The 15,135-nt window shown below is 44.9% G+C and overlaps 1 protein-coding gene across 6 annotated transcripts in view; it reads left to right on the top strand.

The window, feature by feature from the left end:
• Positions 1-15,135, top strand: part of fig4a (FIG4 phosphoinositide 5-phosphatase a) — a 62,578-nt gene that overhangs the window by 26,954 nt on the left and 20,489 nt on the right. For all 6 annotated transcript variants that reach the window (XM_076988106.1, XM_076988107.1, XM_076988109.1 and 3 more), the window contains 8 exons: positions 88-204; positions 1,213-1,258; positions 1,963-2,111; positions 2,800-2,966; positions 11,024-11,162; positions 12,569-12,627; positions 13,131-13,278; positions 13,648-13,731. In XM_076988106.1, the coding sequence (XP_076844221.1) occupies positions 88-204; positions 1,213-1,258; positions 1,963-2,111; positions 2,800-2,966; positions 11,024-11,162; positions 12,569-12,627; positions 13,131-13,278; positions 13,648-13,731 (909 nt within the window). The remainder of the gene's footprint in view (positions 1-87; positions 205-1,212; positions 1,259-1,962; positions 2,112-2,799; positions 2,967-11,023; positions 11,163-12,568; positions 12,628-13,130; positions 13,279-13,647; positions 13,732-15,135) is intronic.

Genomic DNA, 15,135 nt, shown 5'->3' with positions numbered 1-15,135 from the left:
TCCACAATAATCTGACTTTTCCTTCTTGAAGTGTGTTGCTAATGGTTATGCACTGAATGGGTGATGTGCTTCTTTGGTTGTGTGCAGTAAACTCTGTAATGTGCTGGACCGGTTGGGCATGATTGCTGAGAACGTGGTGAAGAGGACGGGGTTCTTCGTCAATCGATCAGACTTCTACTGTCACACGCTGAGACCTGACGAGAGGTAGGGAAACACCTGTGAACACACACACACACACACACACACACACACAGTCATACACACACACACACATACACACACACACACACAGTCATACACACACACAGTCATACACACACACACACACAGTCATACACACACACACACACACAGTCATACACACACACATACACACACACACACACAGTCATACACACACACAGTCATACACACACACACAGTCATACACACACACACAGTCATACACACACACACAGTCACACACACACACACAGTCACACACACACACACAGTCATACACACACACACACACACACACACAGTCACACACACACACACACACACACACAGTCATACACACACACACACTCATACACACACACACACAGTCATACACACACACAGTCATACACACACACACACACACAGTCATACACACACACACAGTCATACACACACACACACACACACACACACACACACTCACACAGTCATACACACACGCGCGCACACACACACTCACACACACTCATACACACACACACACACACTCATACACACTGCACGTGCCTCAGTAAAACGTATTATGTAAAAAGTAACTGAATGAATAATGATAGTTTGCAAGGCCTATTTTGTAAATGCATAAAGTTGTTCATGGCTTCACGGCCACGTCTCAGAGTTTTGAAAGAGATGAATGACTGGAGAGAATGAGACTGGTGTTCAGTGATCTGTGTCTGGCCACCGCACCTGAAGCAGCCGTTCTGGGCGATGCTGCCTGTCTCGGGCCTTACACGCCTTCACTGACTGACCATCAGACCGGCAGTTATGTTCCCGTGAGGAAACAGATTTAGAGAGCATCACAGTGCAAACGTGGGCAGAATGCCTGAGACAGCAGTACTGTGGTGCTCTGTGTAGGCCATTTTGGTTTATGAGCAAGCTGATTGGTCAGAGCCCTTCTGATTGGTCAGCCTCTTTCTGATTGGTCAGCCTCTTTCTGTCTTCTCTGTGCAGATGGGGTGATTTGGCAGGACTGGTCACTGCTCATGGCAGAATACAGGTATGTGTGTTAGACGTGCACACGTCTCCCCAGTTGCCCAATTTTCTGGTTTATTCAGAAACCAAAATGGCACAGTTTGTCCTTGCCACTGTCGCCCTTGTCTTGCTCACTGGGGGCTAGGACTCGGCACTTGTAAAGCTGCTTTGTGACAACAACTGTTGTAAATAGCACTATATAAATAAAATTTTATTGATTTGATTTGACTTGAGATACGAGTCCTGCATTTGATAAAATAAAATAAAAATGAAACAGGAAGCTCTATACAGGGTTTCCTCGTGGAGTTTATAGGGAATCCCACAATGGAATTTCTGGAATACCATGGAGTCATGTTTATTCCTGACATGGAAAAGCCAGTGGATGTGATCAATATTTTGGTCAGTTCATGGAATATCAGGTTTTTGTAGCATCCTTACATTTACATGTACACTTTACACGTTTCCATTTATCAAAATAATTTCTAAACATTTCATGAACCATGTGTGGTTGAGAGGTTTGGTTAAATGAACTCGGAAAAATCTAGCAAAGTTATTTTTGTCTGTTCATTGTAGGAAGAGAAACAGAATTAATCAGAATTGTTATTGTTACTGTTTCATCTTGGAAATTTGTATTTTTACTTGAATGAAAACTAGAGTGTCTTTAGCTACAGAACTGGACTAATGATGTAAGTGTTGTTTCTGTGATGCCCGTGTTTGTGGTTCTGTTAGACTGGAGTTCTGAGGACGAACTGCGTGGACTGTCTGGACCGCACCAACACCGCCCAGTTCATGGTGGGGAAGTGTGCACTAGCCTATCAGCTGTACGCACTCGGGATGATTGACAAGCCAAAACTACAGTTTGACACGGACTGCGTCAGGTACCATCTGAAATGTCAAATTTAGTCTGTTTTGATTTAAACCTAAATTTAGGTAGAAATCGTAACCTATTGCTACACATTTGCTACACATATAATAAAAAAATAAGACTTCATTTACAGAATATTGTGTTCATTGCTTCAGCAATAATGTTCAATATGGAGGGAATGGTGAATCCCAATAGAATTAAGCAATCCCGTGTGTTCAGTTAGCTCACATCCTGTTGTGTGTAGTGATCTCACATCCTGTTGTGTGTAGTGATCTCACATCCTGTTGTGTGTAGTAGTCTTAGATCTTGTGTGTAGTACTTTTGAGAAGTGCAATTTAAAGCCATATTTAGTTTTAACATGCTGTGTTAGGGTGTTGAGGTGTTAGGGTGTTGAGGTGTTAGGGTGTTGAGGTGTTAGGGTGTTGAGGTGTTAGGGTGTTGAGGTGTTAGGGTGTTAGGGTGTTGAGGTGTTAGGGTGTTGAGGTGTTAGGGTGTTGAGGTGTTAGGGTGTTAGGGTGTTAGGGTGTTGAGGTGTTAGGGTGTTGAGGTGTTGAGAACAACATTGTGAATACTTTTCTAGATTTTTTGGTGATTTAATAGATCAGGGTTAATTGGCTTGCATGTATTAGATTTAGCTGGTTTTAGTGGGAGGAAGATTCTAGAAGACTTGAACGTGGGCTGATGTTTTTTCTCACACGCAGGTTGTTTGAGGAGCTATATGAAGATCATGGGGACACTCTGTCTCTGCAGTATGGAGGCTCTCAGCTGGTCCACCGAGTCAAGACTTATCGCAAGATTGCCCCGTGGACACAGCACTCCAAGGACATCATGCAGACGCTGTCTCGTTACTACAGCAATGCCTTCTCAGGTGTGACATGGGCGTGTCCATTTAACTCCACCCACCGTTATATATTTATATGTACATTCCCACCCACATTCTGGCTCATTCCCATGATTTTGATGTTTGAAAAGCCGGTATTAAACTGAGGTTGTGCAAGTGTGACGTTACTAGGACTAAAGCAGACATCCAGATCAATGACCACAGCCTGTTAGACGCCGTACAGCACACACATGAGGGTAGTGTGTGTGTGTGTACGTGTACGTGTGTACGTGTACGTGTGTACGTGTGTGTGTACGTGTGTGTGTAGGTGTGTGTGTACATGTGTGTGTAGATGTGTGTACATGTGTGTGTAGATGTGTGTACATGTCTTCATTTGTCTGCTGTCAAACACATGCTGCTGGTTACCATAATGGATCAGAAGTTTTACTTGGCCAAACCAGGGTTCTGGAGTTTTAGAGGGAAACTGGTAAAAGCCATCAGGTCCCCCATCAGCAAGTCTCATTTTTCATACTGATTTATTATTCATGTTAATTATACACTGTGGCTATTGTACAGTATGATTTAATAGAATTTCTTGCTGTACACAAGACAGATGTTTTTCCCCTGCGTTTGCTGGCATTGCTGCTTACGGTGATGAAGTGCTTCGGTTGGGTCTTAAAAATCTGCTTCTGAACTAGTTTGATTGTAAATATCTGCTTGAAAGAAACACACTCATCATTCGACCAGATCGGGAATTAATGTATTAGGATCGGTGAAGAATTAAATACACATTTCAGCCACAGATACACAACATTGGAGATTTAATTGCCCCTCATTTAATTGACCTTAATCGTTAGTGGGTAATATTGTGCCTAACGTATTTGCCCCTCTCAAATATGGACCCTTGTGGTTATTATGCACCCTTCTTGTTTCCCATAGCAACAAATCATTGTCTGTTCTCCATGGTTACAGAGCTCTTTTGCACGTGTTTAAACCTCCATATTAAAATGTGTCTCTACCCTTGAGCCCAACCAAGAAAGTAATGAGTCCTTGTGCTGCAGTCATCAGAGGTGCCAAAACCCTTTCCTGGATGGAGAATCAATTCTTCCAACCAAACCTTATTTCCTTTGCTGTTTTAGTTTGCATTAGTTATTTGTGGGCTGGGTGTTGGGGACACTGTGAGTGTGTACCTCCCCCTCTGCTTCTTCAGTTATACCTAACCAGATGATTATCTCAGGAGAATATGAGGGCTGTGTAGTCTCCAGTGTTGAGGGAGGATGAGCACAATTACTACGGCCTTCCCGAGTCCCTGGAGAGTATTGCTCCTAGAGAATATTGCCCCTGGAGAGTATTGCCCTTGGAGAGTATTGCTCCTAGAGAATATTGCCCCTGGAGAGTATTGCTCCTAGAGAATATTGCCCCTGGAGAGTATTGCCCTTGGAGAGTATTGCTCCTAGAGAATATTGCCCTTGGAGAGTATTGCTCCTAGAGAATATTGCCCCTGGAGAGTATTGCTCCTAGAGAATATTGCCCCTGGAGAGTATTGCCCCTGGAGAGTATTGCCCTTGGAGAGTATTGCTCCTAGAGAATATTGCCCCTGGAGAGTATTGCTCCTAGAGAATATTGCCCCTGGAGAGTATTGCCCTTGGAGAGTATTGCTCCTAGAGAATATTGCCCCTGGAGAGTATTGCCCTTGGAGAGTATTGCTCCTAGAGAGTATTGCCCTTGGAGAGTATTGCTCCTAGAGAATATTGCCCTTGGAGAGTATTGCTCCTAGAGAATATTGCCCCTGGAGAGTATTGCTCCTAGAGAATATTGCCCCTGGAGAGTATTGCACTTGGAGAGTATTGCCACCTTTGGTGTGTTGTCCCTGTGTGTAAGGTTTGGATGACAAAGGCAGGCTGGTGAATTTAAAAGCAGCGTGGAGTGTTTTTGTGTCTTTACCTGCAGGAGAATAGAGCCGAAATAAGACAGGAAATATTCACTTATGTAAAATTGCTGATCTGAAATATTTTCTAATCCTGGTCAGTTTGCTGTTAAACCCTAACCCTAGATTAGTGCTGATCTTCGAATGGTGCTCCTATGTTCAGTAACAAAATCGGAATGTTGAGTGATTGTGTCCTTCATTTGACCTCTGGCCTGCTCTAAGCTGAGTAAATGCTCGTATGTACCATCTCATCTAGTACATACCGTCTCATCTAGTACGCGCCATATCATCTTGTACGCGCCGTCTCATCTAGTATGCGCCGCCTCATCTAGTATGCGCCGCCTCATCTAGTACGTGCCGTCTCGTCTAGTACGCGCCGTCTCGTCTAGTACGCGCCGTCTCGTCTAGTGCGCACCGTCTCGTCTAGTGCGCGCCGTCTCGTCTAGTGCGCGCCGTCTCGTCTAGTGCGCGCCGTCTCGTCTAGTGTGCGCCGTCTCGTCTAGTACGCGCCGTCTCGTCTAGTACGCGCCGTCTCGTCTAGTGCGCGCCGTCTCGTCTAGTGCGCGCCGTCTCGTCTAGTGCGCGCCGTCTCGTCTAGTGCGCGCCGTCTCGTCTAGTACGCACCGTCTCATTCTGTGATAATCGCCCAGTGTTTTTCCAGACACTTCTCCAAACGCTAGTGCTAGTTATATGTACTGCACCACAGACAGCAGACATGCCTGGCCTGTCAGGTTTTGAAGACATGGAACAAAAGGGTTTGCGAACAGCGGATGTGATTTATATGCGTGTGCATAAGCTGTTGGTGTGTCTGGGGTCGCGGTACCCCGGGCCACCCTCACCTGCTCCTCATCATCACCGTTTCAGGATTCTTCCTCCTGTTTTGTCCTCTTGAATGGAAGACACGGTGCTGCCAGTGTGAGCCGTGAGTCACACACTCAGGCTGCACGTCTGTCTGTCTGTGCTGTCTGTCTGTGCTGTCTGTCTGTGCCGTTTTGTTGAGGCGAGTCCTTTTGACATGTCCCCATGCTGTCTAAAGCGGGAACATTAGTAGTAGTTGAAATTAGAAAGCTACAAAAACTACAAAACATGAGAAACAATGAGAAAATCTCTCATCTGAATGGTAATATCTTTCTTCCTGAGAGATATTTTAATTTATATTTTGATTGTCTTTTTCTATTTTATTTTTATTTACATGATCAAACTGAATTGTTTTAACTCTAAGGGTGATGGGCAAACGTCTGAAATTAAAATAGATTTTAAGTGGAGCAGACCACTGATGTTAATGTCCCAGCACTGGGAACCATAACTGATACAGTTGTGATCAAATTTATTCAACCCCCAATGCTGCGAAGGGTTTTATGGAATTCAGTGCACATTTGTAATTGTGTTCATAACGAAATCTTACAAGGACTTGTTAAAGAACTAAATGCAACTAAGATAGCATAAATTTTTTTTGTCATAAAGTATTAAATGGCCTTTTTGTGATTTCTTCATTGACACAATTATTCAACCCCTTTACGACTACCACTCCTAAGAACAGAGGTTCATTCCAGTGTTTTCCATCAGGTATTGAAAACATCTGTGGATGTCAACGAGCAGCAATCAAGCATGATAAGCACCAATTAGGCAGATTTAAAAGGACTGTGATACTCAGCTCCTTCTAGACATCTACTGGTGTGTTTCCAAGCATGGTGAAGGCAAGAGAATGGTCCCAGAAGACAAGAGAAGAGGTTATTGCTCTTCACAAGAATGGCAATGGATATAAAAAGATTGCGAAGTTGTTAAATATTCCAAGAGACACTATCGGAAGTATCATTCGCAAGTTCAAGTTAAAGGGCACAGTGGAAACGTTACCTGGTCGTGGCAGAAAGAAGATCCTGACCGCAACTGCTGTGCGCTACCTGAAGCGTAATGTGGAGAAAAATCCCCGCGTGACTGCTAAGGAACTGAAAAAAGACCTGTCAGATGTGGGCACTGAAGTTTCAGCTCAGACAATAAGGTGCGCACTGCATAACGAAGACCTCCATGCCAGAACGCCCAGACGCACCCCCTTGCTGACTCCAAAGAACAAGAAAAGTCGACTGCAGTATGCCAAAAGTCATGTGGACAAGCCACAAAGGTTTTGGGACAGTGTACTGTGGTCAGATGAAACTAAATTAGAACTGTTTGGGACAATGGACCAGCGCTATGTTTGGAGAAGGAAGAACCAGGCTTATGAACAAAAGAACACCTTGCCTACTGTGAAGCATGGCGGGGGGTCAATTATGCTTTGAGGCTGGTTTGCTTCTAATGGTACAGGAAAGCTTCAACGTGTGCAGGGTACCATGAATTCCCTTCAGTACCAGGAGATCTTGGAGGAAAATGTGATGGAGTCAGTCACAAACCTGCGGCTTGGGAGATGTTGGACCTTCCAACAGGACAATGATCCGAAGCACACATCCAAGTCCACTAGAGCATGGTTGAACATGAAAGGCTGGAACATTCTAGAGTGGCCATCGCAATCACCAGACTTAAATCCAATTGAGAACCTCTGGTGGGACCTAAAGAAGGCAGTTGCAGTGCGCAAGCCTAAGAATGTGACTGAACTGGAGGCTTTTGCCCATGAAGAATGGGCTAAGATACCCATAGGTCGCTGCAAGACACTTGTGTCAAGCTATGCTTCACGCTTGAAAGCTGTCATAACTGGAAAAGGATGTTGTACTAAGTACTAAAAAATAATGTCACTAGGGGGTTGAATAAAACTGATAATGATGTGAGCACAGTAAAGACATTTGTGGTTATTCCATCATAAATATTATGTTATGTTTGTCTAATTTATAAGTGCCTCTTTGATATAATTGTAAATAAGATGACTGAAATGATCAAAATCAATGTCAAACTGGCCAAAACACTTTATTTCAGTGGGGGTTGAATAAATTTGATCACAACTGTATATTGGGATTTACAGATTTTCTTAGGATGGTTTACCTGTAGTTTAGTCGTGTGAACATCCAGGTTCAGATCCATGTTTGTCCCGTGTGCAACACACTTGGTTTGGAGTTCCTGCTGTTCTGATGTTTCTCACAGTTCCCAGTTCAGTTTCCTCCACTGTCTGCACCCAGCAAGAAGAGAGATTGTGCAGGAGGGCTATTTATTTATTTGTTTTAACAAAAACATGACAGAACTAAATAAGGAAAGTCCAACTACACATGGACTAACCAACCAAGACCAAAGAAACATGAACACACTAACACCATGAACCAATGGCAAGGTGATCACAGAGAGACTTACAATAAATGACGACACAAAAGACCAAACACAGGAACTAAATACACTAACGAGGGGCGGGCTTACAGAGCACAAGGGCGGGGCTATAACAGACAAAGCACATGGCTGCATAAACTGATGACAGGTGGGGGCGGGGCTAGATATGACGATGGCTTGAATACAGAGCTGTGCCTTCTGTCCCGTGTGTGTGTGTGTGTGTGTGTGTGTGTGTGTGTGTGTGTGTGTGTGTGTGTGTGTGTGTGTGTGTGTGTGTTTTTAAAGGTGTTAAGTGCACTGTGTGCTGTAGCTGATCATCCTGCAATGCTATGGAGTTGTACTGGATGTCTGAATTTATTTCCATGTTTAAAAGTATTTGTTTTTATATACATATACATATTTTAGTTACACCAGTTAAGCAGTGTGATCCTTATTAAAAATTAAGGACAATCACAGTGGTATAGATATCTATTATGATTCAGCAGCAGAACCAGTCTGATAGCGCCAGTCTGATAGCGCTAGTCTGGTAGCGTCAGTCTGATAGCGCTAGTCTGGTAGCGCCAGTCTGGTAGCGCCAGTCTGATAGCGCCAGTCTGATAGCGCCAGTCTGGTAGCGCCAGTCTGATAGCGCCAGTCTGATAGCGCCAGTCTGATAGCGCCAGTCTGGTAGCGCCAGTCTGATAACACCAGTGTACAGTGGAGCAGGTTTCCTGCGCGGCGTGTATGTAGTACACTACACACGTGTATACAGTGGCAGGTGGAGTGTGTGGTACATCTGAGCTTTACTATAATGAGAGGTGGAGGAGGTGGAGGTGGTGGTGGTGGAGATGGTGGAGATGGACTTAGAGGAACGTGCTCCCGCCATTTAGCTCTTAATTACAGGGTATTAGTGCAGTCAGCACTGCACATGGCTTTACATCTCTCTTTACAGAGAGAGAGAGAGAGAGAGGAGGAGAGGACTGGGAGAGAGGGAGAGATGAGAGGGGGAGGTGGGAGAGAGAGAGAGAGAGAGAGAGAGAGAGGAGGAGAGGACTGGAAGAGAGGGAGAGATGAGAGAGGGAGAAAGATGAGAGGGGGAGGTGTGTGAGAGAGAGAGAGAGAGAGAGAGAGAGAGAGAGAGAGAGAGAGAGAGAGAGATGGGACCTGCCAAAACTCTATCCACGTGCCACTCCTCACATGTTGCTCACACCCTCCACACTCCTCACACACTCCTCACACACTCCTCACACACTACTCACACACTCCTCACACGCTACTCACACGCTACTCACACACTCCTCACACACTCCTCACCCTGCTCACACACTCCTCACACACTCCTCACACACTCCTCACACACTCCTCACCCTGCTCACACACTCCTCACACACTCCTCACACACTCCTCACACACTCCTCACCCTGCTCACACACTCCTCACACACTCCTCACACCCTCCACACTCCTCACACACTCCTCACACCCTCCACACTCCTCACACACTCCTCACACCCTCCACACTCCTCACACACTCCTCACACACTCCTCACACACTACTCACACACTCCTCACCCTGCTCACACCCTCCTCACCCTGCTCACACACTCCTCACACACTCCTCACCCTGCTCACACACTCCTCACACACTCCTCACACACTCCTCACACCCTCCTCACACACTCCTCACCCTGCTCACACACTCCTCACACCCTCCTCACACACTCCTCACCCTGCTCACACACTCCTCACCCTGCTCACACACTCCTCACACACTCCTCACACACTCCTCACACCCTCCACACTCCTCACACACTCCTCACACCCTCCACACTCCTCACACACTCCTCACACCCTCCACACTCCTCACACACTCCTCACACACTCCTCACACCCTCCACACTACTCACACACTCCTCACACACTACTCACACACTCCTCACACACTCCTCACACACTCCTCACACACTCCTCACCCTGCTCACACACTCCTCACACACTCCTCACACCCTCCTCACACACTCCTCACACCCTCACACACTCCTCACCCTGCTCACACACTCCTCACACACTCCTCACACCCTCCTCACACACTCCTCACACACTCCTCACACCCTCCTCACTCCTCACACACTCCTCACACCCTCCACACTCCTCACACACTCCTCACACCCTCCACACTCCTCACACACTGCTCACACCCTCCACACTCCTCACACACTCCTCACACACTACTCACACACTCCTCACACACTCCTCACCCTGCTCACACACTCCTCACACACTCCTCACCCTGCTCACACCCTCCTCACCCTGCTCACACACTCCTCACACACTCCTCACCCTGCTCACACCCTGCTCACACCCTCCTCACACACTCCTCACACCCTCCTCACACACTCCTCACACCCTCCTCACACACTGCTCACACACTGCTCACACCCTCCTCACACCCTCCTCACACACTCCACACCCTCCTCACACACTCCTCACACACTCCTCACACCCTCCTCACACACTCCTCACACCCTCCTCACACACTCCTCACACACTCCTCACACACTCCTCACCCTGCTCACACCCTCCTCACACACTACTCACACACTGCTCACACACTCCTCACACCCTCCTCACACACTCCTCACCCTGCTCACACACTCCTCACCCTGCTCACACACTCCTCACCCTGCTCACACCCTCCTCACACACTCCTCACACCCTCCTCACACACTCCTCACACACTCCTCACACACTCCTCACCCTGCTCACACCCTCTCACTCCTGTGTGTTTCATTGTCTTTTTTCTCCACTTCAGAATGTTTTGCCGTCACACACCACCACAGTTACTGCCCCACCACATCACCTGTATGACCTGTGTGTGTGTGTGTGTGTGTGTGTGTGTGTGTGTGTGTGTGTGTGTGTGTGTGTGTGTGTGTATTCTCTCCCCGGCTGGCTCCCAGATGCAGACAGGCAGGATGCCATAAACCTCTTCCTACAGGTGTACCAGCCCTCGGAGACCAAGCCTCACCTGTGGGAGCTGCCCACTGACCTGTACCTCCATCAGAGCAACACTATGGCGCTGCCCCAGGAGAGACGCAGGTGTGTGTTCACCTGTGCAGGTGTGTGTTCACCTACACTATGGCGCTGCCCCAGGAGAGACGCAGGTGTGTGTTCACCTACACTATGGCGCTGCCCCAGGAGAGACGCAGGTGTGTGTTCACCTGTGCAGGTGTGTGTTCACCTGTGCAGGTGTGTGTTCACCTACACTATGGCGCTGCCCCAGGAGAGTCGCAGGTGTGTGTTCACCTGTGCAGGTGTGTGTTCACCTACACTATGGCGCTGCCCCAGGAGAGACGCAGGTGTGTGTTCACCTGTGCAGGTGTGTGTTCACCTACACTATGGCGCTGCCCCAGGAGAGACGCAGGTGTGTGTTCACCTGTGCAGGTGTGTGTTCACCTACACTATGGTGCTGCCCCAGGAGAGACGCAGGTGTGTGTTCACCTGTGCAGGTGTGTGTTCACCTACACTATGGCGCTGCCCCAGGAGAGACGCAGGTGTGTGTTCACCTGTGCAGGTGTGTGTTCACCTACACTATGGTGCTGCCCCAGGAGAGACGCAGGTGTGTGTTCACCTGTGCAGGTGTGTGTTCACCTACACTGTGGCAGGGTACCCGCGGGTCCTTAAAAATGTCTTAAAATGTCTGGAATTTTGAGGGGAGGCATTAAATTATTATAAGTGTGTGTTGTTCAGTTGTTCTGGCGCGATGTGAACTTTGCCGAATCTAGCGCTAATGCAGAAAATAACCGCTCCAGGGTCCTAGTGCTAGATTCCTAGCGTTAGAGTATACGGCCTCAACAACGTCAACAATTCTCGTTCGCCACCACATACAGACACGCTAGCACCTTCAAGCCTCACCTGTCTGGTGTGACACACTAGCACCTTCAAGCCTCACCGGAGCTCTTCTGCTGTGAGACTCTTTCTGTCTGGAGTTGGGGCTCCATGGTTCTCATTGTGACCTACTTTCGGTACTGGGGACTGGGTCGTGTACTGGGGACTGGGTCGTGTACTGGGGACTGGGTCGTGCAGGGCTGCACTCTGGCCTGCATTTGCGGACCTTGCATAAGCAGAGGTCCAGATTACTCTGTGCCTGTGGAGTAACACTGATTAAGGTGCTGATTGCTCTGGGTGGGCTGTCGGTCCAGATGGGTCAGCAGTATTCCAGTGAAAGAAAGAACCCAGAATTGAACCTGTTTTTCTTGCCATAATCCACTGGAGCGATTACTCTGTTTGGAGACAAATTGAATAAAAGGCCCTATTTTTTAATTTTATTTATTTATTTACTGTTCCAGTGAAATGATTGGTACCCAGGGAGGGCATTATAGTGGTGTATGTGTGTTACTGGGTGCGAAGCAGTTTTGTCGCATTTGTAGAGATCTGTAGAGCAAACTATTATGGCAAAATAACCATGTTTTGAATAATTCTGTTCTATCATTCCATTCACACAGTTACACGTACTGGTGGTCCGAAGGGTTGCTGGCCCACCTTCCTGTGCCGTACGATGAAGGTATTATTTGCGTAATTTGCACATAGATTGTAAGTCCACAAAAGACTGGATTCATAGTAATATGATTGTTAAATGTGTTATGAATAGTTTGTCAGTAGTGATACAACTTTATTATACTATTAACTTCATATTACAGCTTTATATATATATATATATATATATATATATATATATATATATATATATATATATATATATATATATATATATATATATTTATATTTAAAGCAGTATCAAATATGCAATATATGGATTTTGTATATATGATACTGCTTTAAATGTGACCATGTTCACATATGCAAAGAATGTGTGAGTGGAGTACCCAAAATTATTTGGTAAAGTCAGTAATGTTTCTGACTTTTAGTTAAAGATTATTCTGAATATTGTTCATAATTATTTTAATAATAATGAGGTTTGTCAAGTTGAGTTTTTAAATAATGGGTGTCTAAAGTTGACTGAGATAACAGATTCTAGACTGAATTCTGTGTTTCTTTTTACTTCAGTTCCCTGTGAGAAAAACAGGAAAAAAGTGGCAGTGAAACGAGTGAACAGGTATGACGAGAGCACGGACATGTACACGGAGTTCTTCCGCCCTCACGAGCTCACGGCGTTCGACGATACGTTCTGCATGGCCATGACCAACTCTGCAAGGTCAGTTCAGCCCTGTTCACTTTCCAGCAGGGTGCCAGTGTGTGCTAGCTTGTGTGTGCTAGCTTGTGTGTGCTAGCTTGTGTGCACTTGTTTGTCACTGTAGTGAAGTTGTTAGTCTTTAAAATTTCCTTACAAGAACATTACGGTGGTTTTGTACATTGCTCTGTTGTGCCTGCTAAATGCCATAAATCTAAATGTAAATGTATTAGAATGATTTACATAAGTTTCAACACTTGCGATTTGAATTGCCTCATTATGCATCCATGTTTACATAATTACAGTTATAATTATGCTTCATATTGCTTGGCCTCCTCAGTTTTGGCCCTTTTATCCAGTGAGATGTTGTTTTCCTTGTGTTGTGTGTCTTAGGGAGTTTATGCCCAAGAGTGTTGGACTAGACCCCAGTCCGTTCACCGTGCGTAAACCAGAGGAGACTGGGAAATCTGTACTGGGGTGAGTGTGGACTTTAGTGCATTAATAAACCGCTGGGACACGGTCTTCACTGGAGAGCTAAGCTTGAAGGTTTCTGTGGAACTTCTGATGGACAGTTCAGATGTTTCACAGCTTGTGCTTCCATGAATCATTCAGGTCATTCTGTCCTGACACTGAGTAGAACGTTTGTAGTGATATACACTTCATATACCTACATATACACTTCATATACCTACATATACACTTCATATACCTACATATACACTTCATATACCTACATATACACTTCATATACCTACATATACACTTCATATACCTACATATACACTTCATATACCTACATATACACTTCATATACCTACATATACACTTCATATACCTACATATACACATCATATACCTACATATACACATCATATACCTACATATACACATCATATACCTACATATACACATCATATACCTACATATACACATCATATACCTACATATACACATCATATACCTACATATACACATCATATACCTACATATACACTTCATATACCTACATATACACATCATATACCTACATATACACATCATATACCTACATATACACATCATATACCTACATATACACATCATATACCTACATATACACTTCATATACCTACATATACACTTCATATACCTACATATACACTTCATATACCTACATATACACTTCATATACCTACATATACACTTCATATACCTACATATACACTTCATATACCTACATATACACATCATATACCTACATATACACATCATATACCTACATATACACATCATATACCTACTTATACACATCATATACCTACATATACACTTCATATACCTACATATACACTTCATATACCTACATATACACTTCATATACCTACATATACACATCATATACCTACATATACCTACATATACACTTCATATACCTACATATACACATCATATACCTACATATACACTTCATATACACTTCATATACCTACATATACACATCATATACCTACATATACACATCATATACCTACATATACACATCATATACCTACATATACACTTCATATACCTACATATACACATCATATACCTACATGTACACTTCATATACCTACATATACACTTCATATACCTACATATACACATCATATACCTACATATACACTTCATATACCTACATATACCCTATAGGGCTTGAGGTTGAAAGAGAGGAACTTTCTGTTCTGACCAGGCACAGATAACTAGTTATAAACCTATATAATCCTAGTACAGATTTCTATCTAAAATACATGTTTGGACAGCCAGTCTCAGGGTTAGAGACTGTCTCAGGGTTAGAACAGGCCTTTATTTCACATTCAGAGTCATGTTACACGTCTTGTATGACACGTCTACACCTTCGTG

The sequence above is a fragment of the Brachyhypopomus gauderio genome, unplaced genomic scaffold (genome assembly GCF_052324685.1).
Source record: "Brachyhypopomus gauderio isolate BG-103 unplaced genomic scaffold, BGAUD_0.2 sc60, whole genome shotgun sequence".
In the NCBI taxonomy this organism is placed as follows: Eukaryota; Metazoa; Chordata; class Actinopteri; order Gymnotiformes; family Hypopomidae; genus Brachyhypopomus; species Brachyhypopomus gauderio.
The sequence above is the reverse complement of the archived record's forward strand: the minus strand, read 5'-3'. Positions and strand labels throughout refer to the sequence as shown.